Source organism: Phycodurus eques, chromosome 2 (genome assembly GCF_024500275.1).
Source record: "Phycodurus eques isolate BA_2022a chromosome 2, UOR_Pequ_1.1, whole genome shotgun sequence".
In the NCBI taxonomy this organism is placed as follows: domain Eukaryota; kingdom Metazoa; phylum Chordata; class Actinopteri; order Syngnathiformes; family Syngnathidae; genus Phycodurus; species Phycodurus eques.
The window spans coordinates 16,996,768-17,023,104 of record NC_084526.1 but is presented as its reverse complement, the minus strand read 5'-3'; the positions used below and the strand labels follow the sequence as shown (position 1 = coordinate 17,023,104).

General features: G+C 41.2%; 1 protein-coding gene across 1 annotated transcript; it reads left to right on the top strand.

Annotated features, from left to right (window-relative positions):
• Window positions 1-358: 358 nt before the first annotated feature.
• On the top strand, window positions 359-26,152 carry slc12a4 (solute carrier family 12 member 4). Its single transcript, XM_061668862.1, is given in 25 exon segments — window positions 359-583; window positions 12,028-12,122; window positions 12,192-12,216; window positions 12,219-12,322; window positions 14,142-14,288; window positions 14,819-14,873; window positions 14,992-15,122; window positions 16,738-16,979; window positions 17,082-17,296; window positions 17,822-17,986; window positions 18,684-18,782; window positions 18,873-18,930; window positions 19,027-19,201; window positions 19,310-19,428; window positions 19,888-19,986; window positions 20,081-20,200; window positions 20,292-20,396; window positions 20,497-20,665; window positions 20,785-20,980; window positions 22,314-22,483; window positions 22,562-22,693; window positions 23,687-23,794; window positions 23,867-24,057; window positions 24,502-24,635; window positions 24,714-26,152. Coding segments are annotated over 25 exon segments (3,276 nt in total). The 5' UTR covers window positions 359-453; the 3' UTR covers window positions 24,806-26,152.
• Window positions 26,153-26,337: the final 185 nt, after the last annotated feature.

Here is a 26,337-nt window from a genome sequence, read left to right as displayed (position 1 = left end):
TTTTCCAGACTGCCACGTAGCAGTCAAAGGGCCCACAGAGCAGGGCACTGTCTGGACCTTGAACACACAACATTGACTCTGTTGGTTGAAATCAGGATGCACGCCCAATCCAAGCGGGGGTCACCCTCAACTTAACTTTGCAAGGGGTGGATGACTTCACATAACCCAACCCCCTTAGGACCCTCCTTCTTGAAGGTAGGCTGTGTGTACGTGTGTGTTTGTGGGGGGGGGGGTTGCTTTTGTTAAGTGTTAAGACCTCCACATGGCCTCTCCCTCTTCTCACACACACACAAAACCAGTGTGCAGGAGGGGGGCCGGCCCATGGGCGGGGAGTGCAAGCATACCCTGTCCGGGGGAAGTGAGCGCAGGGTAGTGGAATGTAGTTGCCATTAGCGGGAAGAGGAGCTAACAGCTAGCCTGCTATGCCCAGCTGGAGTTGGCGGGGATGAAAAAATGCCTCACTTTACGGTGGTACCGGTGAGGGATCGAGCCCAGTCCGGCTATGACGGTCTGGAGGGGATCAACTCGGTGGACCACGGGGACGGTGGACCACCAGATCATCAAGACACTGTCAGCTCTGACGGTAAGTCGCACAACTTTCAAAGTTTGGAATTAGTGGTGATGCTTGAAGCGGAATTCGCTCAGCATGTCTCCCACTCTTATGAACAGCTGGTTGGGCGGTTACCATGGCAATTGTACAAGGCCAGAAACCAGTTTTTGCAAGCTCCCTTCTTTATACAAATATCTTTAGAGGTTTCAAAACTAGGCGCAGAGACAGTTGGGAAGGGGTGAGAGCTACACAAAGGGGGGTAAACTTGTATGGAGGTGGGAGGGCTGCGTTGATAGCACCCACCACCAAAAGGCCTCAAGAGGCGCCTGGTACAAAAGATGGTGCCAAAACCCTCCTTTTTTGCCTTTACCAAAATGGGCTGCAGCACATTTCTGCCTCAGCTTGTCGCTCGCGTGTTTCCACCCTGTTCACACAAGAAAGGGAGGGCGGAGGATCCAAAACAAAGAGAGAGAGAGAGAGCATGGCAAGAAGAGTATGATTATGTGGGATTTGTACATGGGCTCAAGGAAAGAAAACATTTTATGGAATAAAAGACACATTGGGTGTGGTCTTTGAAATGAATCAGACAGAACCAAAGGCCACACTTTGTACAAGCCCACACACTGACTGCCTGATTTTTTATTTAATAACTGAAACTCAAACTGAAGATGCAGCATAAAAGTTGTTGCGAGCTGTGTGGTAGGTTTGTTTAAAAAAAGATTGCTCCGTTCCCTCTACCACTTATCCTCACTTGGGTCACGGGTATGCTTGATCCTATCCCAGCTGCCTTTGGGCGAGAAGTGGAGTACACCCTGAACCGGTCGCTAACCAATTTACAGGGCACAGATAGACAAACAACAAGTAACACTCACCTGCACATCTATAGACAATTAGAGTCCTCAATTAGCCTACCATGCATGTTTTTGGGATGTGGGAAGAACCCGGAGAAAGTCCACAGAGGCACGGGGAGTACATGCAAACGCCACACAGGAAGGCTGGAGCCATGACCTCAGAACTGTGAGGAGGATGCGCTAACCAGTAAATCCACTGTGCCGCAGCCCAGTGTTTGAAAACATAGAGCCGACAAAATCAAATTCAAATCAGGTTGCTCACATGTACATTTCTATTATTATCATTTTAAATAGTCTTTAAACACATTATACATTGAACTGCATTAAGAAAGCACATCAGAGAGTAAGTATAAAGACATTTCAAGGCTATTACAACCCCAATTCCAATGAAGTTGGAACATGTTAAACATAAATAAAAACAGAATACAATGATTTGCAGATCATGTTCAACCTATATTTAATTGAATACACTACAAAGACAAGATATTTCATGTTCAAACTGATAAACTTTATTGTTTTTAGCAAATAATCATTAACTTACAATTGTATGGCTGCAAGATGTTCCAAAAAAGCTGGGACAGGGTCATGTTTATCACTGTGTAACATCACTTTTTCTTGTAACAACATTCAATAAACGTTTGGGAACTGAGGACACTAATTGTTGAAGCTTTGTAGGTGGAATTCTTTCCCATTCTTGCTTGATGTACAGCTTCAGCTGTTCAACAGTCCGGGGTCTCCGTTGTCATATTTTATGCTTCATAATGCGTCACACATTTTCAATGGGAGACAGGTCTGGACTGCAGGCAGGCCAGTCAAGTACCCGCACTCTTACTACGAAGCCACGCTGTTGTAACACGTGCAGAATGTTGTTTGGCATTGTCTTGCTGAAATAAGCAGGGGCGTCCATGAAAAAGACGTTGCTTGGATGGCAGCATATGTTTCTCCAAAACCTGTATGTCCCTCTCAGCATTAATGGTGCCGTCACAGATGTGTAAGTTACCCATGCCATTGGCACTAACACAGCCCCATACCATCACAGATGCTGGCTTTTGAACTTTGCGTCCAAAACAGTCCGGATGGTTCTTTTCCTCTTTGGGCCGGAGGACACGACTTCCACAATTTCCAAAAACAATTTGAAATGTGGACTCGTCAGACCACAGAACACTTTTCCACTTTGCATCAGTCCATCTTAGATGAGCTCGGGCCCAGAGAAGCTGGCGGCGTTTCTGGGTGTTGTTGATAAATGGGTTTTGCTTTGCATAGCAGAGTTTCAATTTGCACTTACGGATGCAGCGCCGAACTGTATTTACTGACACTGGTTTTACTGAGCCCATGTGGTGATATCCTTTACACATTGATGTCGGTTATTGAAGCACTTCCACCTGAGGGATCGAAGGTCACGGGCATTCATTGTTGGTTTTCAGACCTGCCACTTACATGCAGTGACTTCTACAGATTCTCTGAACCTTTTGATGATGATATGGACCGTAGATGATGAAATCCCTAAATTCCTTGCAATTGTACGTTAAGGAAGATTGTCCTTAAACTGTTCGACTATTTTCTCACGCACTTGTTCACAAAGAGGTGAACCTCGCTTCATCTTTGCTTGTGAAAGACTGAGCAATTCAGGGAAGCTCCTTTTATACCCAATCATGGCACCCACCTGGCACCCCAATTAGTTTACCTGTGGGATGTTCCAAACAGGTGTTTGATGAGCATTCCTTAACTTTCTCAGTCTTTTTTACCACCTTTCCCAGCTTTTTAGGAACATTTCGGCCATACAATTCTTGAACCTCGCCCCATCTTTGCTTGTGAATGACTGAGCAATTCAGGGAAGCTGGGATGTTCCAAACAGGTGTTTGATAAGCATTCCTCAACTTTCTCAGTCTTTTTTGCCACCTGTCCCAGCTTTTTTGGAAGGTGTTGCAGCCATAAAATTCTAAGTTAATTATTATTTGCTAAAAACAATAAAGTTTATCAGTTTGAACATTAAAAATCTTGTCTTTGTAGTGTATTCAATTAAATACAGGTTGAACATGATTTGCAAGTCATTGCATTCTGTTTTTATTTATGTTTCACACCATGTCCCAACTTCATTGGAATTGGGGTTGTAGATTTCACCTAAAATGTAACATTCAACTGCAGTTAAAATGTGACACAGCATTAGAGCTTCTATTCCAACTGTTCCCATGAAGGGCTTGATGGCAAATGGGAAACAGCCAAGTCCTGATTCTGGGAGTGTTTCACACTAAGAGCCCTCTTCACTTGTTGCTGAGCAATGAGCTTCCCGGAGCAATGACATCCCAGTTTGCGGGCAGCTGTCATGATGACTACATGCTGTCGAAAAAGGAAGTGAGACTGGTGGATAAGGAGAACAGGCGCATGCTATAATAAGGTCGTGTAAACAGTTTGGTCCATGGCCGTGGAGATGTAGTACAACAATGTCAACAATGCAAAAGATGTGGTAGAGGACCGCCTCGGTTCATGGCATAGTGATTGCAGTTATTTACATTTTTTGTGTGCCTGGCATTTGCTTTTGCTTGCAGACTTGCAGTTTTCTTTATCTTATGTAATGTAATTCATGGCAGAAAAATAGTTTTAACACGTCAATGTGTTCTCATGAGTGTTTAGTGGGAAAATTTACATAAAAGTGAAACAGATCAAGCATAATCCGTTGTGGAACACAGGATCCATCCACCCATCCATTTTCTGAGCCACTTCTCCTCACTAGGGTCGCGGGCGTGCTGGAGCCTATCCCAGCTGTCATCGGGCAGGAGGCGGGGTACACCCTGAACTGGTTGCCAGCCAATTGCAGGGCACTCACAGTCATACCTACGGGCAATTTATAGTCTCCAATTAATGCATGTTTTTGGGATGTGGGAGGAAACCGGAGTGCCCGGAGAAAACCCACGCAGTCACGGGGAGAACATGCAAACTCCACACAGGCGGGGCCGGGGATTGAACCCGGGTCCTCAGAACTGTGTGGCTGACGCTCTAACCAGTCGTCCACCGTGCCGCGGAACACAGGATGAATTTCATTATTTTTCGCATTGGAAATAATGGAAATATGCATCCATCCATTTTCATTTTCAATGCCGCTGGTGCTGGAGCCTAGTGCGGGCGAAATGCGGAACCTTAACTGGTCGCCGGTCAATCACAGGGGACATACAGAGAACGGACAGCCATTCACACCTCCATTCACAGAGGGAACAGAACCAACGCTGTCTTCATCCAAATCAGGCAAATGTACCACTGCACCATCAGTGGCTATAATGGAAGTAGAAATAATTAACTATTGTACGGGCAGTGTTTAAGTAACCTTTAACATTCTTGTCTTGCAGTATACTGTATCTTACCCAGTCAGTGCAGTATACTGTATCTTACCCAGTCAGCAAACACACGTCACACCGATGTCGGCCCGTCATCGGAAGCTCCATCGCCCAGATATTGCAGGGAGAGCGTTTTGTTGCCGTGATGTCAGCATTCAACCGAAAACCACCACACAACGTCTAAACGATTCAAGCTGGAGCGTCAGCCAGGGTAGCCTCTTCATGTGGCTTTAATGATGTCATTCAGCGTGCCGTTTAGCTTATATGCAGGTGGCAAGTCTCTCTGCCACTTTTTGTCCTCCATTCACTTGACTCCACCGGCTCAGTGCTGCATTCACTCGCCGTAGGTGCGTTGGAAGTCTTACTATGACCCCTAAGAACAACAACACAGATCGCTTCAGTACAATCAGTACATCTTTAAAATCAACCTAATTTCGTGTTTGTAATGAAGACACAGAATTCAGAATTCAATAAGAAACAGCAAAATTAGCGCCCGGGGGGGGGGGGGGGGGGTAGCTCACGTCATCTTGTAAGTTTCATCAATCAAAAGTGTCAAACGCATGGATGGTGCTATTGTTTGGTGTCGACACATTGATTTGTTTTGTGTGACATCAGCTGTAAGGTCAAGTTGAATGTACCGCACTTATTATTTGTCAATACTTGGTCGGGTGTGTGAAAAAAAAGTGTGTGAAAAAAAAAAAAGAACTGTGGAAATGAAAGGCAAACTGTTTACACAATTAAAGAATTATTACAAAACATTGCTGGCTGGTGAATTAGATACACATCGGTTTATCTTCTGTGGTACTCGTCTGTGAGAATCACAGCCAGCTGGTCGAGTTACCTTTAATATGTGTGTAACGCTGGCAGCAGTCGGGATATGAAGGTTCCTCCTGGCATACTCGGTTTGTTCCTACAGTAGCCCACAACTTCATTACCTGTGACAACATTGTGATTTTCTTCCAATTTAATGACAATAGCTTACCTGAAAACTGCCGCTGGCGAACGGCATGCTGGTGATGTAATGAATACAGCTTTGAACAATTTGTGCAGCCGCGGCGCTGAAACCGGTAAATTCCTGCCCACACATCTCGGGATTGGTGACCCCAATAAGGACAAATGCTATAGAATATGTATTTTATTTTAGGAGTGGTGTGCTTATACATGCAACAAGGGTGGAAATGACACACTTTAACGTCATCCTCAGCCTATAAACACAGCTCTGTCGGGCCCAGAAACAGGCCCCTGCTGTAACACTGCGGTCATTGTGGCAGAGCTAGAAAACCACTCCTATATATTCACCACAAAGGGCGGAACGTTTGCAGTTGCATGATGCGATTCTTGGCAACCTGTCTATGGTTTCCCACCCCTTTAGGTTTAACTCCACAAGTCCTTTTTTTATGTCAACAAAATGGCAAAGAGGCGGCACACTTGACAAATGGTTAGTAAATCTGCCTCACAGTTCTGAGGACCCGGGTTAAAATCTGGCCTCGCCTGTGTGGAGTTTGCATGTTCTATTTTCTCCAGGTATTCCGGTTTCCTCCCACATCCCAAAAACATGCATGCTAGGTTAATTGAAGACTCTAAATTGCCCGTAGGTGTAAATGTGAGTGCTAATGGTTGTTTGTTTATATATTTGTCCTGCGATTGGCTGGCGACCCTGTTCACGGTGTACTCCGCCTCTCGTTCAAAGTCAGCTGGAATAGGCTCCAGCTCGTCCGCGACCCTAGTGAGGATAGGTTAACCTAACCCTAACCCTAACCCGGAAAATGGAAGGATGGATGCAAAATGCCATAGAAGGAAAATGTGATAAAGACCATAAAACAGGAAATGGAACATAGGGGCAAACCGAATTGCTCAATAGGGTACGGCCATATCATTTGGGTGGTATCCTCAAAGGTTCTGCTTTTGTAATAGTAATGTTAGTAATAGTAGTAGTTCCTGAATGTAGTATCTTTTAAGGACAGCTTTGGACTTTTACTTTACCTCTAATATATTTGTAGCCTATTTATTTGTTAACTTGCACAATGATGGCATGTGATTAACTGCAAATTCTACAATTTAAACCTTCTCATCAGTTAACTTCTAAAAAAAACAAAACGTTAAATTAAATCTAAAATGTTGCCTTTCCCTGTTGACATTTTACCCTCCGAGTTCATTGGATCACGCTGTGGACCCCTTTGCTCATCATTAGTGCAGATCAGCGCTAATATGTTTTGCTGTGCATCTCAGCCTGTTAGCGCTGCATGGAAGACAGCCATTAAGGCTACATTAGGACATGGCTAAAGCTACAGTGTTTGTTACCCCAAGAAAGGGTAACAAATGAAGGCATGTGCCTAGTTTCTCCATCAATTTTGCATAATAGAAATCAAAATATAATCTTCTCCAACATTTATTAAGACCTGAAAACTGTCTCTGACGTGTATTAATGATATGGTGATTATTATGGGGAGGCCTTTATTTCTTCAAATGCATTTTTAGTAATGGTTGTAAATAATGTATTTCTAAAATATTTTCCCACATAATAGTTAATTTAAATACCGCCTATTACAATATCATCTGTATTATATCAAACATAATATATATTCAATTAAGGCCTTTGTCATTCATTTAACTGGCAGATCTGAGTTGATTTCTTATCATTTTTCTCCTCGGTTATGCATATCACTTCAAACTCCACTGTAATGTAAAAATCCAATCTTGGGCCAAAGTGGCTCTATCATAAAAAAAAAAAAAAAAATCTGTACAAGCAATATTTAAGTAACATTTTAATACTTTTGTCATACAAGTATAAAAATATGTCTACCACTTTATTATTCATTCATTAAAACAAACTCCAATAAACACTTTTATCATCCTCGTAACATTATTGACATACGAGGTTAGAATAAGAACAATTTAGCATTAACAATACATTTTATACATGTTAAGTGTCCCACAAAAAGGAGTTTAGCACTAATTTAAGTGAGCTAGAATCATAAACATCAGCTTAACAGATGCCACATCTATGTGTTGGACTGTATCGCGAGACATATGGACACATTGTAAATATAATCACAGCCATTTTTTCTGAGTGGGGGAAAATTAGGTCACTATTTGTGATGCACCTGACTATTATTTGGGACATGGCTTCTACCAGAGCAGAGATCACTATTTCAGCCACTATGGTATGTTCATATAAAAGCTCATTATTTAGTGTAGATAAATTTGGGAGTCTAGCTATAATTGGAAGGAATAGACCAGTATTTACGCAGCGGTGTAGAAACCATATTAAATAGGAAGTAGAGTGAGCTAATCTACCTTTCAGTGTTAAAAACCTTTAATTCAATCATTATAGGGGAAGTTTAGGAGATAAGAAGCTTTTCCAATAAGGAGCTGATGGAAACTCACACTGTTGAGAAAGTGCAGGCTGCAGTTGCAACACAAACAAAACATCTTGCTTTGTACCCAAAGCAAAACACAAATGTTCTCTTATAAGAAATGACATATTTTGTAGTCGCTGTGCACCTTTCACTTTGAAATCAATGTGACAAACTAATATCAGCTCTTCCAGCAATCTGATCTGTTTGTACGTTTGTAAAAGCACCCACTGAAAATGCGAGTGTGACTTTCCTGACATATTGGGGTAATCATCAACACTTTTTCTGACAGTCAATTGTACACCAGAGCTCCAATTATACCCATGACAGAAAAGTTTACTTTATTCGTGAGATGGTTTAAAATATAAGAGCCCCAGTGTTCACTCTGAAGCTGCCGCTTTCAGAGGTATCAGGGGTTGTAGTTTGTGACAGTGAACAAAAGTATTACATCATCCCTTCCAAGTGAGATTTTCTTTTGGTCTACTCTTAGTATTAGCCATGTTACTGAAAAAATATATACGTTATTTTCAAATTAATGATGTTAATTAACACATGACTCTCATGCTGTTTTAACTCACATTGTATAGCACAACACTGTGATAAAGGTTGCCTGGTCATACTGGAAGGGGGATTCCGCCATCTGTGGTCCCTTCTCAAGGGTTTCATCTCTTTTCGCCCCCCAAATGTATTTTTATTTTTATTTTTTATTTTTTATTTTAGGTTTTTTTTTGTGATTAAGGGCTATACAAATAAATTCGTCTTGACTTGCACTGAAAAATAATATTTATAAAATATATATATAAAATATATATATAAAAAAATATTAGATTAATTTTTGTTTTTGCTAAAACAGTCCAGGGACTAATTTCACAGGAGTCCAAGAAGGTGTAGTATTGCTATTATATTATAATCTGTGAAGATTTACTGTGTGATTTATTCCTCACCAGCACCTAAATGAACCAGATAATGACAAACATGTAAACATTAATCCAGATTTAACCCTCCTGTTTCATTTGTTTTTTTGGTACAGTAAAATTGGTCAAGGGTTCATGTGAACCATTTAGTAAAAAAAGATACATGTAAAAAATAATAATGATAAATAGATCAATACAAGAAGAGTCAGTAAGTTTCAAGTTTTCTTTTTTTTTTTACATTTATAAAATATATTTTTCTACGTTTTAAAATTTTAAACTCGGTCAATTTGACTCGCACCGTAACAGGAGTGTTAAAATTGAGCTCGGATTCAATGCATTGACTACAAATGGACACTAGATGACAGTGCTGTGTTCTTATTTTTAATTCACATTGCTGCAACTCATCTGTGTAGCATTTTGATGGTGATCCATCACATGTATGCTTTTACTAGTTCTGTCTTCTCGTGTGCACCTCACTGAGACACTGCTACATTCACGTAAGATGACAGGAGGCTCTGTGCTGCATCAATGAGCACTGCCTCATGGGCCACGTGTTGGATCAGGCCCCGCATTGGGTGTTGACCCAGGGTGAGCGGGGGTCCTGGATAGTAGTTGGTGATGTGAGTGCAGCATGCACAACACTGCTCATAACTATGCTGAGCCTCAGTGACACCAGTAGCAGCACCACTGCACCTCTGAGCACAGGTGAGTGAGAGGACCAGACATATTTATTATTAACCACTGGTGCTGCAGAAGATTATTTCCTTAAACAATTTGTTTTCCGAGGCTGATGCAAGGTTTGATGCAGATGTCATTTTGGGTTAATGCATTTGCATGCATACATTTCTAGGCAGGGTTGGGTTCGGTGCTATCCTGTGTGTTACTTCAATTACAGTAGACGTACTGTTGTGTTGCCCTATATGGCAGGAACCATATATGGTATGGCAGCTACACTCCTCACTGTAAGGCTGAATAGAGCATGTGATTTATCCCAGCCAAACAATTAAGAACTGTAATGATAAAAAAGTTAAATATAGAGATGTTAAATGTGTAATACATGCATATTAGAATTGTGTTTCATTATTATCAATAGTCAATTTCAAATATCAAGCCTGATGTGCTGCCAGAAAGTTTGTTCTCAGCAAAAAACAAAACTCACAGCTAAAGAATGTCTTGGAACAAAACAGCAGACTATGCTGTAGTGGCCTCCTGTGAACCCTGATCTAAATTTATTAAGGTACTTGAAGCATGCAGTATGGAGAGATTACCCTTCCAACCTGACAGATGGAGCAGTTTAGCCCCAAATAACAAAAAGAGTTTCAGGTTGCTTCAGTTGTCCTAATGGTTAGCATGTCTTCAAAAGAGTTGAGAGGTCTGGTTTTGAATCTTTGCTCAGGGCCTCCTGTCTGGAGTTAGGCTAATTGAAGGCTGTAGTCTATGTGTGAACCCAACCTGATCATGTACTTGGTGGTGGATTTTCCATAATGCCCACAGGTTGGCTGTACTATGTGCCGGTGCTGACAACCAACCGCTACACAAAACCCTTTCATCCCTTCTGCCGCAAGGTTGCTGAATGCACAAAATTGAAAAAAGAATGAGAAGTAATCATTCATTCTGCATGCTGTTTGCAATGCAGGGTCACTGTTTGTGAGTGTTGTTGTTGTTATGTCATGAGGTACTATTTACTCAGTTAAATTACCTTAACTGTATGTGTGATGGACACATCCACCCATCCATCCATTTTCTGAGCCGCTTCTCCTCACTAGGGTCGCGGGCGTGCTGGAGCCAATCCCAGCTGTCATCGGGCAGGAGGCGGGGTACACCCTGAACTGGTTGCCAGCCAATCGCAGGGCACACAGAAACAAACAACCATTTTCACTCACACCTACGGGCAATTTAGAGTCTCCAATTAATGCATGTTTTTGGGATGTGGGAGGAAACCGGAGTGCCCGGAGAAAACCCACGCAGGCACGGGGAGAACATGCAAACTCCACACAGGCGGGGCCGGGGGATTGAACCCGGGTCCTCAGAACTGTGAGGCTGACCCTCTTACCAGTCGGCCACCGTGCCGCCGTGATGGACACATACATATATAATTTTATATTATATATACATTCTGCCCTGTGATTGACTGGCGACCGGTTCAGGGTGTACCCCGCCTCCCGCCTGAACATAGCTGGGATAGGCTCCATCAGCCTGCGACCCGGGTGAGGATAAGCGGTAAAGAAAATGGATGGATATATATACATTCACTGTACACTAACAATATGTCTAAGATGAGTCTATGCTCCTCTGCGTCTTATGACTCAAATGTTTGCTTGTCTACATGTGTCTTGTGATTGACTGGTAACCAGTCCAGGGTGTGCCCCACCTCTTGCCCTAAGTCAGCTGCGATAGACTCCAGCTCACCTGCAACCCTATTAAGGACAAGTGCTACAGAAAATGGATAGATGAAGTTATTTCATGGGATGACTCAACTTTATTTCTCGAGCTCTTTAACAACAATTGCAGCTGGAACAAATTGTTGTACAAAAAACATAAATAACATCAATAAAATAAATGACAATGAATTAAAATAATAATAACAATCATAATAATAATAATAATGAATAATTATTATAAAAAAACTATATTCTTATGTATAAGAGCTCCCTGTACATTGACATTTAGCATACAGGAGATGCAGAGTTTTATTCCGTCTGGCTGCAAAGTCAACATGTTTTCTAAAGCTGTGAGTAGATGAGAGGAAGGCACAAGAATGAAGTCTCCAACGACCAGTATGTAAGGCGCTGGGATCATAAACGTCTATGGTCGGGATGCTATAATTGTAATCTCGCGATCACAGCGTGCATGCCAAGACGTCACTCGTGTTTGCTACAAGCTGAGTTTGAATGTAAACAAACAACTTCAGTTTTCCAATAAAGATATAATAAATGATAAATAAGAAATGACTGATGTGCAAAATGCTTGAAGTACATCCTTAAATTTACTGACTTTCTAACTTGTATTGTTTGTTTTCAATCATAGGACTTGGCAATCACAAAGAGAACAGCCCGTTCCTCAACAGTCCTGATGAGAAGAAGAAGAATGACTTCTATGACAGGAACCTGGCTTTGTTTGAGGTATCTTGTGGGTTTTCCATCAAATTCTAATAACAGGAATGATTTTATTTAACTGTTCCCCTCATCCAGGAAGAGCTGGACATTCGACCCAAGGTGTCTCTCTGCTCAGTCGCTTGGTCAGCTACACAAACATCACCCAGGGAGCAAAGGAGCATGAGGAGGAAGAGAGCGCTGAGGCCTCTCGGAGAAAAACTCCCAAGGTCAGTGCAATGGTCCAAAGACGCCTGGTAACATTATTAATCCACCTGTAGGGCTTTCCCGGCCAAGTTTTGTATGAACACTTGCTGACAGATTATCCAGCATGATTGGCTTTAATACAACGGAGCCTCTAAAGCCTGATATAATCCAATTCAGGACTGATTTGTTTGGATTTCTGAGCATTTTTACTGCATAAAAAATAATATAAATGGAATTATTTGTGTTCCAGGATCAGTCTGTCACCATCATTGCCCCTTTCCTAACTGGATCTATGTTTTGAGTACTGGTAACATTTTGAGTATCTTTTTACTTTTTTAAAACTTTTTAGCAACATTATAACATTCTTAATTGGCAAACAAGTGTTTTAAAACTCTAGGGCGAGCTCGAAGTTAGGGTAGCACGGTGAAAACAAACATAATTTCAATGACACGTGACAGACAAGGGCAGCGTTATCACACACACCACAGTTGGTATGATTGCTTGAGTCTCATTTACCGTAATTTTTCGTGCATAATGCGCATTTTTTACCCCCCAAAATGGTCAAAATTCAATAGTGCGCATTATGCATATGTATAGGAGTAAATGAAAAAGACTTTCACATTTTATCAATGTATGCCGCCATTGAGAGGTTATGAAAAAGCTGTACACTTTCATTCCAGTATGCCACCGCCCCCAAGAGGTTATGAAAAAGTTGTACACTTTCATTCTAGTATGCCCCCTAGAGGTTATGAAAAAGGTGTAGACTACACTTTCATTCCAATATGACAGGGGTACATATGACTGCATATATGTACAATTGTGCTCATAAGTTTACATACTTATTTTTATGTTTTTTTAATACGACTGATGACTGAACAACAACCATCATTAATTTCTTTATGGTTATGTTTTGTTTAATGATAATGCTTTTATGTAATGCCTGACAGTTTAATTTGAATCTCATCAAAATAAAATTAAATGTGTTTCGCCTGGTCCTTCATGTTTTCTTAAAATAATTGTACACATCTTACAATTCCTGCCGGGGTAATCAAACGAGCACAAATGTGTGTTTTCTCATTTACTAAATAAAAGTAGGGCTATGAATTTCAAAATAGGAGCAAGTCAATAAAAATAAAGTATTGTGTGTTCAAATAAGGTGTTTAACTTCAGAATAATTCTTTGAAAAAAACTAACAAAATACAGATAATACTTCATGTTTTGTTCATATGGGTAGAAGCAAAATCATGTATTGTAAAATTGCATTATACATATGGAGAAGGGTTTTCCAGAATTTTGAGGTCAACTTTGGGGGTGCGCATTATACATGGGTGCGCATTATACACGAGAAATTACGGTAGTTTCTTTCGCTTCCAATGCTAATTCCATCAACTACAAATGTCTCTTTGCTGTCCTATATTTATTCCTTACTATGTATTTTAATAATGTACGCAGTGTCAGTTCATTCTCGGCTCTTAATTTTTAATTTTTTACTTTATATGTAAGTTTTGTGTTTGATTCTCCATAGTTCTGAATATCCGTGTGAATGCTTGTTTGTCTGTACTGTATGTGCCTTACAGTTAGCTAGCAACCAGTTCTGGATGTACCCCACCTCTTGCCCAAAAGTCAGCTGGGATCGGCTCCAGTTCACCTGTGACCCTAATGTGGTCAAGCAGTTTAGAAAATGGATGGATGATGGATGAATAGGTTCCACTGCTCATGAAAGCTGTAACATGCTGTACTGACCTTTAAAGTGTACACCAATCAATACTGTTTCCTGAATTGCTCAATAATCCCCCCCCCCCCCATCACCCATCCTCACTCTCTCGCTCTCTGTCTCCCCAGTCGCCCAACATGGGCACTCTGATGGGCGTCTACTTGCCGTGTCTACAGAACATTTTCGGGGTCATCCTCTTCCTGCGGCTGACGTGGATTGTTGGGGTGGCCGGCATCATGCAGTCCTTGCTGATTGTCATCATGTGTTGCACATGTGTTAGTACACACGCATGCACGGACACACACAAACACACGAACTAGTCTAATATGCCGGGTGGGTATTACCTCCAATGTGGGTCATGAGCCTGTTCCTACTGTGTACAAGTCAATAGAACTTTCTCACCGAGCACAACATTAGGTACGCCTGGCCAATACAAGAGCTGTATTAAAAATTCCGCCTTTACAAAGATACTACAGACACCGCCAGTGAGGTACCGGTAATATTTAAATCATATGTTTTGTATTGACTGTGGTGTAATATTAAGAATGCCATTTTGACTTGTATTTCTGCAGAGCGTGCCTCCATTGCCGTCCACCGCCTTACACTATCAATGTTGTAGTTGTATGTATTTCCAGGACACACCATTAATATTGATTATTTCAAGCGGGATTATGCTCAGTCAATTGGAAAACCATGCGCCCGAGCGTCACTTTGATGGGTGGATGTTGGCGTGCCACACAGATGTTCCCTCACAACATCCGGGCCAAGCGTTTTTTTGAATGCAATGTCCCTTTCCTTTTTGCAGACCATGCTCACAGCCATATCGATGAGTGCCATTGCAACAAATGGTGTTGTTCCAGGTAATGTGTGAATCATTGTGGCCACAGATAGTTTAATAGTCTTGCATAAAAATGACATAAAACTGTATTCCGAATCATCTGGATTAGTGGATTGTAACAGTCTGTTTCCTCTTTTTAGCTGGTGGGGCCTATTTCATGATCTCACGCTCTCTGGGTCCAGAATTCGGAGGAGCTGTTGGCCTATGCTTCTACCTGGGCACCACCTTTGCCTCCGCCATGTACATCCTTGGAGCCATTGAAATATTTTTGGTTAGTTTTTAATAAAATAACCACATTTGGTTATGTCAGATGGTGTTGAAAATGCCAGCATGCCTCTCTGTGAAGAACCATTTGCTCAAATAGTGGCCTTAGCTGTGATAGACATCATGTCAGCTGGATAAATCAATGTCGCACCTCAACGTCACACCCTTTTTTTCCCCTCAGGGGAAAACAAAATACCCTGAAGTGACCGTAACCTTTACTATGAATGACACATAATGTGGGTAGTAATTGTCAGAGCAGAGCAGAGCTGGCATCGGTAAACCTGAATTTTGCAGTGAAGTTTAAAGAGAATGCTTTGCTGTATGGAGAACATGAAAACAATATTTTATGTTGATTATTTTTATAAAATATTCATGCAAAAGCTCCTGGCTATGTATGACAAAAAAAAAATTACTCAGGCAAATACATCCATCCATTTCAACACCGCTTATCCTGGTTAGGGTCGCGGGACGCTGGAGCCTATCCCAGCTGACTTCGGGCGAAAGGCGGACTACACCCTGAACTGGTCGCCAATCAGTCGCAGGGCACATATAGACACGGACAACCATTCGCACTCACATTCACACGTCACTGAGTGGGAACTGAACCCACACTGCCTGCACCAAAGTCAGGCGAGTGTACCACTACACCATCAGTGACTCCTCAGGCAAATAATAATAATAATATATCACAAACAAAAATTAAATGTTCTGCAATTTAATCCAAAATATCGTGAATTTTCTTTTAAAAGAATTTTTAAATATAATTGAAACACTCAATGTAATTAATTGAATGAGGTCTAATAATAATTTAATATATTGTCAATAATATTCATCCATCCATCCTTTTTCTTTACCGCTTATCCTCACTAGGGTCGTGGGCTGCTGGAGCCTATCCCAGCTATATTCAGGCGGAAGGTGGGGTACACCCTGAACCGGTCGCCAGCCAATCGCAGGACACACAGAAACAAACAACCATTCACACTCACATTCACACCTACGGGCAATTTAGAGTCTTGAATCAACCTACCATGCATGTTTTTGGGATGTGGGAGGAAACCGGAGTGCCCGGAGAAAACCCACCAAGGCACGAGGAGAACATGCAAACTCCACACAGGCGGGGCCGGGATTTGAACCCCAGTCCCCAGAACTGTGCTAACCAGTCCTTCACCGTGCCCGCGTCAATAATATTCTAATATTAAAATCATTTAAATTAATTTCCCAACATATTTTTATTTAAATATACTTTTAAATACTGCAATATAACTTTAATTAATAATTAATTAGGTTTCATGTATTTATAAATTATGTATATATAATATGTCATATATGTATATTTTAAATGTTGCAAAATATAATAATAGTTATTTTAACTATTACTCATTACTAACAATACATTTTGACAATGTTATTAATATGTATATTTAATGTAAATATTAATAAGTGGTCAAATATCATCAAAACTTTATTTGAATATTTGAATTTTATTGCAATATTTTATGACTGGAAAATAAATCACTTAATTTAATAGTAACGTATTCCAAAACCTGTCTAGCATTTTAATGAGTTACATGTAAATTGAAAACGCTAATATACATTATTTTTGTATTTTTTTTCCACCTTAGAAATATCTGGTCCCTCAGGCCGCCATCTTTCATGCCGTAGATCACCATGGCACTGACAGCGCGGTGCTGAACAACATGCGCGTCTACGGTACCATCTGCCTCAGTCTCATGGCTGTGGTGGTTTTTGTGGGTGTCAAATATGTCAACAAGCTGGCGTCGCTCTTCCTCGCCTGCGTCATTATCTCAATTGTCTCCATCTATGCTGGCGCAATCAAGTCTGTCTCTCATCCACCAGAGTTCCCGTGAGTCTCTGTAGAACAGTTGGTGTGGCTGTAATGCATCCACTGAGAGCTGTTTGAAATATTTTGGTTAATTTATGTCACTGATTTCTCGGATTGCATTAGGATCTGCATGCTTGGCAACAGGACCTTGGTTAGAGATCGGTTCGATGTGTGTGCAAAGACGATAACCACTGGCAACATCACAGCGCCCAGTCAGCTGTGGGACATGTTCTGCCTTCCGGGGAACATGAGCAGCGCACAGTGCGATGACTACTTCCTGCAGAATAATGTCACAGAGATCCAGGGCATCCCCGGGCTGGCGAGTGGAATATTGCGAGGTATACGCAAAGTTGTCGTACTGTAGTGTACAAGTGTTCAAACAAGTTAACCGCTGTTCATTGTAAAATGTATTAACAATGATTTGGAAAATGTATCTTTCATATATACGAAATGTTAGTTCTATTAGTTTTATATAACCTTCACATGTTTTACTGACAAACATTCTACCTTAAACCTGACAGTGCACCTGAAGCTGGAATCTCTTCAATTTTAGTCTCCCCAGCTCATGTAACCTGTTTACACGTATTGCAAAAAGCCAAAGACAATACAAAACATAATCACATATTTGATCTTTGGATGCTGAACTAAAGTCCTGCTTAGGTCTTCCATGACGGCAGTTCGAATTCTTGACTTTAGAGGCATATTTGTCCAGAAAATTTTGCTCAGATTCCCATTTTGTACAACCAACCCCAGGGTTGGTCAAAATGTGAGCTTTTGTGCTCCTTCATTGATACAAACAATCAATCATGAAAACAAAATCTGCTTGGGGGAGGTAATAAAAAAAGTTCTTCTGTTTCTGTTAGACAACATGTGGGGCAACTACCTGCAGAAAGGGGAGATCCTAGAGAAGGAGGGCCTAGAGTCGGTGGGCTCCCACAGCACCATGGAGAACTTTGGCATGTACGTGTCCGCAGACATCGCCACGTCCTTCACACTTCTAGTGGGCATCTTCTTCCCATCGGCCACAGGTAAGACAATGTCATGAACGGGGTACGATCTGATAAATTTCCACCTCTGCAAGTAGTATCAGTACGTTAAGAGACTGGATGATGTTTGTTTGTAATAGAATTTTCCAATAACTAGGGTAGGTTGGGTGTGAAGTTTAACATTCACCAGTCGCTCTCCCGTCCAGTTGTGTTGTAAGCTAATGTCCCTGTCCGACAAGTATTGTATACATTTAATTAGCTAATATCTAATAATCTGATTGTGGGATGCCAAGTCGCTGTGTTAAAGCACACACAGATGAAGCTAAATCCTACTTTACTGACTGTTTAAAAGGCAAATGCAAAGGCAAATGAATACCGGATTGAAAAAAAATCATGCTTGGTGGCGCTAATACACATTGCAAAGTGGGTGCTACCTATCACGCAAAGCAAGGCATTTTCACAACTCCTTCTGCTTGATCTGGTAGGTCAGTGCCCCGCTTGGTCCCAATGCAAGCAGACTGCAACAGTGAAAAGTCTGCCACCTTATCAGCATCTGCACCAAAATTTAATAGGCTACTTGTTGGGCTGTGCACCACCCCTTGCATTTGTTAAGTATCTGATGCCACATGGCTATTGTTAGCTATTAGCTATACTATTAGGATTTCTTGTGAATACCATTAAATTAAATTACATTTTACATTAAGAATAATCATTACATTGTCCTTGTGTTGTTTTGAAGGCATCATGGCAGGCTCCAACAGGTCTGGAGATCTCCGGGATGCTCAGAAGTCCATCCCCATTGGAACCATTTTAGCTATTACCACCACTACTCTTGTCTGTATCCTTATTTTGGTGACCATATCAAGTCAAACGTTTTGTTTGGAAATTTACCTGCTGTGATCTTAGTACCTTGACTTATTGTTTCAAGATCTAAGTTCTGTTATCCTATTTGGGGCCTGTGTCGAAGGGGTGGTCCTAAGAGACAAGTAAGTCCAGTTGCATGCTAATGGAAGCAGTCATTTATCATGTTCCATTTATTTATTTTTTATTATTGTTTAAACTTACCAAGTATGTACTTTCAGATTTGGTGATGCAGTTAGGAACAATTTGGTGGTGGGAACTCTGTCCTGGCCGTCCCCTTGGGTCATTGTCATCGGCTCATTCTTCTCTACGGTGGGAGCAGGTCTGCAGACGCTAACTGGAGCACCCAGACTTCTCCAGGCCATCGCCAAGGACAATATCATCCCTTTCCTCAGAGTGAGACATTTCACATTGTGGATTATAAATGTATTACTAGAAGTCGTAGATCTTGCCAGAGAAACCACGCAAGATGTTTGATTTGTTGATTATTTGTCTTGGTTTCAGGTGTTTGGACATGGGAAGACAAATGGTGAGCCAACATGGGCCCTATTGCTGACTGGCCTCATAGCTGAACTTGGTATCCTGATTGCCTCCTTGGATATGGTGGCTCCAATCCTTTCCATGTAAGATGACTTGCAGATGTATTCCTGTGTACTGTGGATCCAATCAATAACCACAATAAAATGAGATCAACACGAAAGCTGTTTAAAATATCCTTCCATAAAAACATACATACAATGGCAGACTTGCTGCGTGATACTGTTTCCTTTTTTTCCTGTTGGTGGCAGTCATGCACATTACAATGTGGGTGCCAACTGGCACGCAAAAAGCTTTTTTCACTTTCATGCCATTCACGGTGTCTCGGTCACTACCCCATTAAGCCCCAATAAAAGCACACTGTAACAGTGATAAGAGTAGTGTGAGACAACTGCAACCTATCTAGCCGTGTCAATTAAATCCAAGCATTTTTATTTTAGAAATGGTAGAATTTTTCATGTAGTTCTTATATTGGATCGTAATGCTTTGGCTTTATTTATGTATTTCATTTTTTTTTAGGTATTTGTGTTGTTTTTTCCCCCCAGGTTTTTCCTTATGTGCTATCTCTTTGTTAACCTGGCCTGTGCCGTGCAAACGCTGTTGCGCACCCCAAACTGGAGGCCAAGGTTCAGATATTACCACTGGTGAGAACATCTTAAAACTGTTTCATTTCACTTGAAAAGCTTGATTAGGATTTCGCTAAAGATGCAATGTGTTCTTGATCGTGTTCCCGAAAAGGACTCTCTCCTTCCTTGGAATGAGCATGTGCTTGGCCCTGATGTTCATCTCCTCCTGGTATTATGCTATTGTGGCCATGGGCATTGCTGGGATGATCTACAAATACATAGAGTACCAGGGGTATGTCCAAAGCTTGAGTGGATCTTATGTCCTCTATACCGCTACAATTGAAGTAAGCCTTCTCTTTTTCCACTCATACAAACAAAAACAGAGCAGAAAAGGAGTGGGGAGACGGCATCCGTGGACTATCCCTTAGTGCTGCACGCTATGCTCTGTTAAGGCTAGAAGTCGGACCCCCGCACACTAAGAATTGGAGGTACAGCTACGCTGAAGTCTTCCTTCAAAAATATTTTTTATACAAGACCCAATAATCTTGGTGAAACAGTAATTATGCCGCTCATGACTATGCCTAACAGACCTCAGTTGTTAGTTCTGTCAAAGCTGGATGAGGACCTCCATATCAAATATCCTCGGCTGCTGACCTTTGCCTCTCAGCTTAAGGCAGGGAAGGGCCTGACCATAGTAGGATCTGTCATCAAGGGAAATTTCTTGGAAAGTTACGGGGAACTGCAAGCAGCTGAACAGGTAAATGAAGACATTTCTAAAGTCTTGCATTGTGTATGATCAAAACTGTGTGCATGCTTATCAGTGGTGGTGATAAAAGGCACGTTAACTTATCAAGATTGATTGATTTATCCTACCAGACCGTCAAGAACATGATGGACATTGAGAGGGTCAAGGGTTTCTGCCAAGTTGTGGTGGCGACCAAGGTGCGGGAGGGCATCATCCACCTGATCCAGTCCTGCGGGCTCGGGGGCATGAAGCACAACACGGTGATGATGGGATGGCCGTACGGCTGGAGGCAAAGCGAGGACCCTCGAGCCTGGAAGACCTTTATCAGTAAGCCCCTGAAACACAGCTGCATTTTTGCACCGAGGAATCCAATTTATCCCTTTGGTTCCCCTGGTAACTAAGGTAACCTTAAAGTCAAATGTAGCATTCCTAGTTTGTTTCTTTTCAGCGCTCGAGCAGTCGCAATTCTAAGCCAATCGTCAAATATTTTTCCTTCAAACCTGGTCAATTATGATTATCTTCAAGGATTTCTTACTAACATCAGAACAACAAGCCTGTTGATTTTTAGACTGTATCTGACCTGTTAAACAAAGTCAAAAGTCATACTGTATTTCGAGCCTCAGGTCTGATAGTGACATACTGTATTTCATATTCAAACGTTTAGCTTTTCACCGGGCCATGTGCACACATAACCACTATGTGGTGCTCAAGCACCTCCCCTTTTGCTCTGAACCAAAAAAGTGCCCTTTTTGCTGCAGCCCATTTTGTCTTCATTCATCAATATTTAGTCCTTGGGAGAATTGTATATATGATCCCGCCTTTCCCCCAGCCCCCTTCCATCTGTCATTTGAACAGGGGTGTGTTGAATTTTTATATCCACTGTACCCTCCCTTCACCTCCTCTGTTAATGGTTGTATTATTGACTGCTGTGTTCACAGAAATAAATACATAAGTTAAATACATACTACTGTTTTTCTTAATTGTATAATTTTTGCGATAGGTGCCTTTTTTGGCTAGAGCACCTGCCTCCAAAAATGTATGTGCACGTTCCTGCTTTTCATTCTTGTCATACAGTGTGTACTGTGCCTGTCAAAGAAGGAAACCCTTTGTTTTATTTTCAAAGCATATCCAACACAATACGGCAAAGATATTGTATCTTTAATGTGCTTTTGGAAGATTATATGATCAAGATTGCTAAGGTGAAATGTGGGATTCCAGTTTCTTTTCTGCGCTTGGCCAGCCTGAATTCTCTGCTGATCTTGCCACACTCTTCCTTCCAACTTCCTTTTCAGAGCCCTGTTTGTTACCATTTCATTCATTTACTTTACACTTTGAAGGGTTATTGATTTGTGTAGTTCTGCTGGTTTTGCACAATATCTGATCCATGATGACCTTGTTAACCACTATCAAAGTTCAGTTTGCTAGTTGTACAGTATATTTACACTCTGCGCTCTGCTCGGCGTAACTTTCAAATGCCAAGCAAAAAAAAATTTAATAATAAGGTTGCTCGTGAATTATGAACTGTGAAGTAAATATCACGGTATCATTGCTGCCTGACATACTGTATATTGGAACATCATGACGCTATGCATCCTCATGTCCTGGGCCGCTATGATTCAATTAAGCCCTAAATAGCCTTCATGTTCTCATCGCCGCACAGACACAGTCCGGTGCACCACAGCAGCCCACCTGGCTCTAATGGTGCCCAAAAACGTGTCGTTCTACCCGAGCAACCACGAGCGCTTCACTGACGGCAACATTGACGTGTGGTGGATCGTCCACGACGGTGGGATGCTCATGCTGCTGCCTTTCCTGCTCAAGCAACATAAAGTACAAGAACACAAATCATATCAATGATGCTATTTGAAGTAGAGTTTCGTTAATAAGTTCTAGCTTTGTTTTTTGTAGGTGTGGAGAAGATGCAGAATGCGTATCTTCACGGTAGCCCAGATGGATGATAACAGCATTCAGATGAAGAAGGATTTAGCAACATTCCTCTACCAGCTGAGGATAGAGGCTGAAGTGGAAGTGGTGGAAATGGTAAGAGTTGCTCTCACGCAGAGAGACGTAAGATGTAAATTATTAATAAAATAATTTCACAGCTATTTATAATTGCCAGACTTTATTGACGCAGTTTTGGTTAATATGTGGTGTGCGAGTCGGTTTTATTTGGAACCTATTGTTATTTTGTGACTGTAATGCACATTATTACAAAGAGGCGGGCACCAAATGTTGTTCGTTGGTTGATTAGTTGGAGGAGGGAAGTGGTTGCTTAGTCAGTTAGGAAGGTAGATGGATGGTTGGTTGTTTGGTCGGTCGGTTAGTTGGATGGTTGGTCAGTAGGTTGGGTTGATCGGTGGCTGGTAAGGTAGTTAGGTAGGTGGTTGGTTGGTTGGTTGGTTTATGGGTCGGTCTGTTTTTTAGTTTGTGAGTAGCTTGGTAGTTTTTTTTAGGTGAGTTGATTGGGTGGGTGGGTCGGGACTTAAGTAGGTTGTTTGTTAGTTAGGTGGGTGGGTGGATGGTAGTTTTTTCGGTGGGTCCATTGGTCAATAGGTGAATGGGTAGGTGGGTGGTTGTGAAGATAGGTAAGGCTGTTTGTTGGCGTGGGTAGGTGGGTGGTAGAGTGGGTAGGGAGGTAGGTAGGTAGGTGGTTAGTAATTTAGGTGGGTAGGTGGATGGATGGTTGGTTGGTCAGCTGGTCAGTTGGTTGATCCGTTGGTTAGGTTGGTGGTTAGGCATAGGTAGGTGGTTGGTTGTTGGTAGGTCTGATCTGCATCACACAAACAATGGGATGATGTCCGGTGGGTAACGTTCTAGTGGTCATCTGCTACCAAAAATTTACATTTTTCAAGAGTTTTCAAAATACCAATAGAGGCACACATTATTTTTGTACAGTGGACACAACATCAGGCACACCTAAAAACTAATGAGATCCAATACAAGAGCCGTACCAAAAGGCCTGCATTTAGAGAGATGATCATTTTGACTTTTGATGGATACTATTGATTTTACGAATGCACTTTTGTATTTCAGCATGACAGTGACATCTCGGCATACACTTATGAGCGCACGCTGATGATGGAGCAGAGATCTCAGATGCTGAGACAAATGAGACTTTCCGGCGCAGAGAAGCAGAGAGAGGTAACGTACACACAAAAGTGTCATCAAGATGGGCATGTCTGGAATTCATACTTCCGTCCTTTCTCCTCACAGGCCCAACTTGTTAAGGACAGACACTTGCTGGTGCGAATGGGAAGTTTGTACTCAGATGAGGAGGAGGACACGTTGGAGAGTCCTCTGCCGGGGAATGTTCACATGACCTGGACGAAGAAAAAGTCTGAGGCTGAGAGAAGAAACACAAACAATGCACCCGAAAACTTCAGAGAACTCATGAGCCTCAAACCGTGAGTTACAATTTCTCAAAATTAAATTAATTGTGATGAACCGGAAATGTCCGTATGCAGAGTTCGCGCACCCCTATGCCCCCGGCACCAGTCCTGTCCAAAATACCTCAAAACGAGACCTGAATAAAAATAAAATTATTATTATTTTTTTTTTTTAACCCAGCAATAAATGTCATCTTTATTATAGATGCTATGTATTTGGGTGTTGCGGAAACCATCTAACGCAACACATAGTGGCATCAAGGCATAGTGAAGATAGCTACGTCCACCTAATGGTACAACCAGGTTTTTGTTCATGTCAAGTTTGTATTTGATGTGCAGCGTTTATTTGTTAGAGGTGGACAATGCACCCAGCGATTAATGGAGGCTATTTGTGGTAATAAATTCTATATATTTTTCAGAAAATGTACAAACTTAATGTATCTTATACATTTTGTACTCCAGGGACCAGTCCAACGTGCGGCGCATGCACACAGCCGTGAAGCTGAACGAGGTGATCGTCAACAGGTCTCACGATGCTCGGCTGGTGCTCCTCAACATGCCGGGACCACCTCGCGACACAGATGGAGACGAAAACTGTATCCTTTTGCTGCCGTGACAACAAACACACCATCTGAGCATTTTGTTGTTGTTGTTTCCTTCACTCCCACTCTCAGATATGGAGTTTCTGGAAGTGTTGACCGAAGGTTTGGAAAGAGTGCTGCTTGTGCGAGGCGGCGGGCGTGAGGTCATTACCATCTATTCTTGACCAAACAACAAACCATGGAGGTTCTTCCAAATTCCACCAAAAGGCTTTACCTGCTCTAAGATCACATTAGAATTCAGTGTCTTCATATACTGTAAGGTCATGATCAGACCATTTATTTAGAGCAAGAGTGAGAACCTTTTTCCCATCTAGGATCATTTCAGTCCTTTGAGGTCCACATGGTGGACCGGATCACATGGCCCATAGGATGTAGGTTACCTTCCCTGATGCAGTATACAGTATATAGAGCTGCAGTACTGCCTGTGTGTACACAAAGACAAAGAAGATTTTGATTTTGGGGGTGATGGGAGGTCACTTTATTTATTTATTTATTTGACACTTTACATGTTTCTCCTTTATAAGGGAAGATACTGTGTTCCCGGCAATAAAGCAATGGAAGACTTTAGTATTCAGCTTTGCATGCAAAAGATGATTGGTTTGTCTGTTATTTTAAACTGATATTTCTATTGTTTGTATATTTCTTTTTCTGTAAAGTTTTTTTTTCTAAGATGATGTGCAAAACTAGTGTAGGGAACCACTGGGTCTTTCTCTTACTGAAAGAACAGTGTGTTTTAAAGTGATTATGGTCGACAAGTTGTGCAATTACAGAACAATGCTAAGATTCCTGAATTAGATTTTGTTTCAAGTCAGTTAAATTTAGAAAATTACTTCAAGCTAATAGATTTTAATCAGTTTAGTTTAGTAATTATATTTTTATTGTAGTTTTAATTTTTACTTGATGTTTTTTTTCCCCAAAGCAGAATTGGTCGGTGTTAAGGTTGAACAATGTAGTAGTAGCTACTTTTATATTCTAAATTAATGGTGGCAATACTAATTTTGGTGAGATTTTTTTTCACAAAACTTCCCACATATAAAAAAGTGAATTTCTATGACTAGATGTCCTTCAATAAATATATTTATTGCAAAAGTCATACTCTTGTCCACTGATGCTTTGTGCTTCTTCTATTTTACATATTTTATTTTGGCACAAAAAAAAAAACAATATAAAGAAACTATTACAATATAGCTATTAGTAGTGGTTATATTTTTTGTGTACTTCTGACCTGCTGCTGGTGATGGATGTTGCACAAAGTTGTTTGGTTCAGTCTTTCAAGTGTGAATATTTTAAATTCTGGTTAAAAACGTTTTTTCTCATGCTTTTTAGAGCATTTCCACTCTTAAATGATCTTTTTTGCACTGTACATTGTTTTTATTTTTGCCTTTGTTTTTAAGCTTTTTTTCTCTCTTTATTTTTATTTTTTAAATACTTTTAATCATGTAAAGCACATTGAGTTACCTTGTGGATGAAATGCGCTACATGAATAAATCTTTGCTTTGCTTTTACAGTTGCATTACTGACTGATGTTTGTTTCCAACCCATTTTATTGGTATGTGTAAAATAGATTGTACAAATGTGCAAGTTGAAAACTAAGGTCTGCTGCACAGAAAGTGAGCATGTGCCTGTGGCGAAAAAGCGAAGCGTGGCGAGTCTGTTGCCAAAATGTACTGATTGCCGTCAATGAGTAGACTCAAAC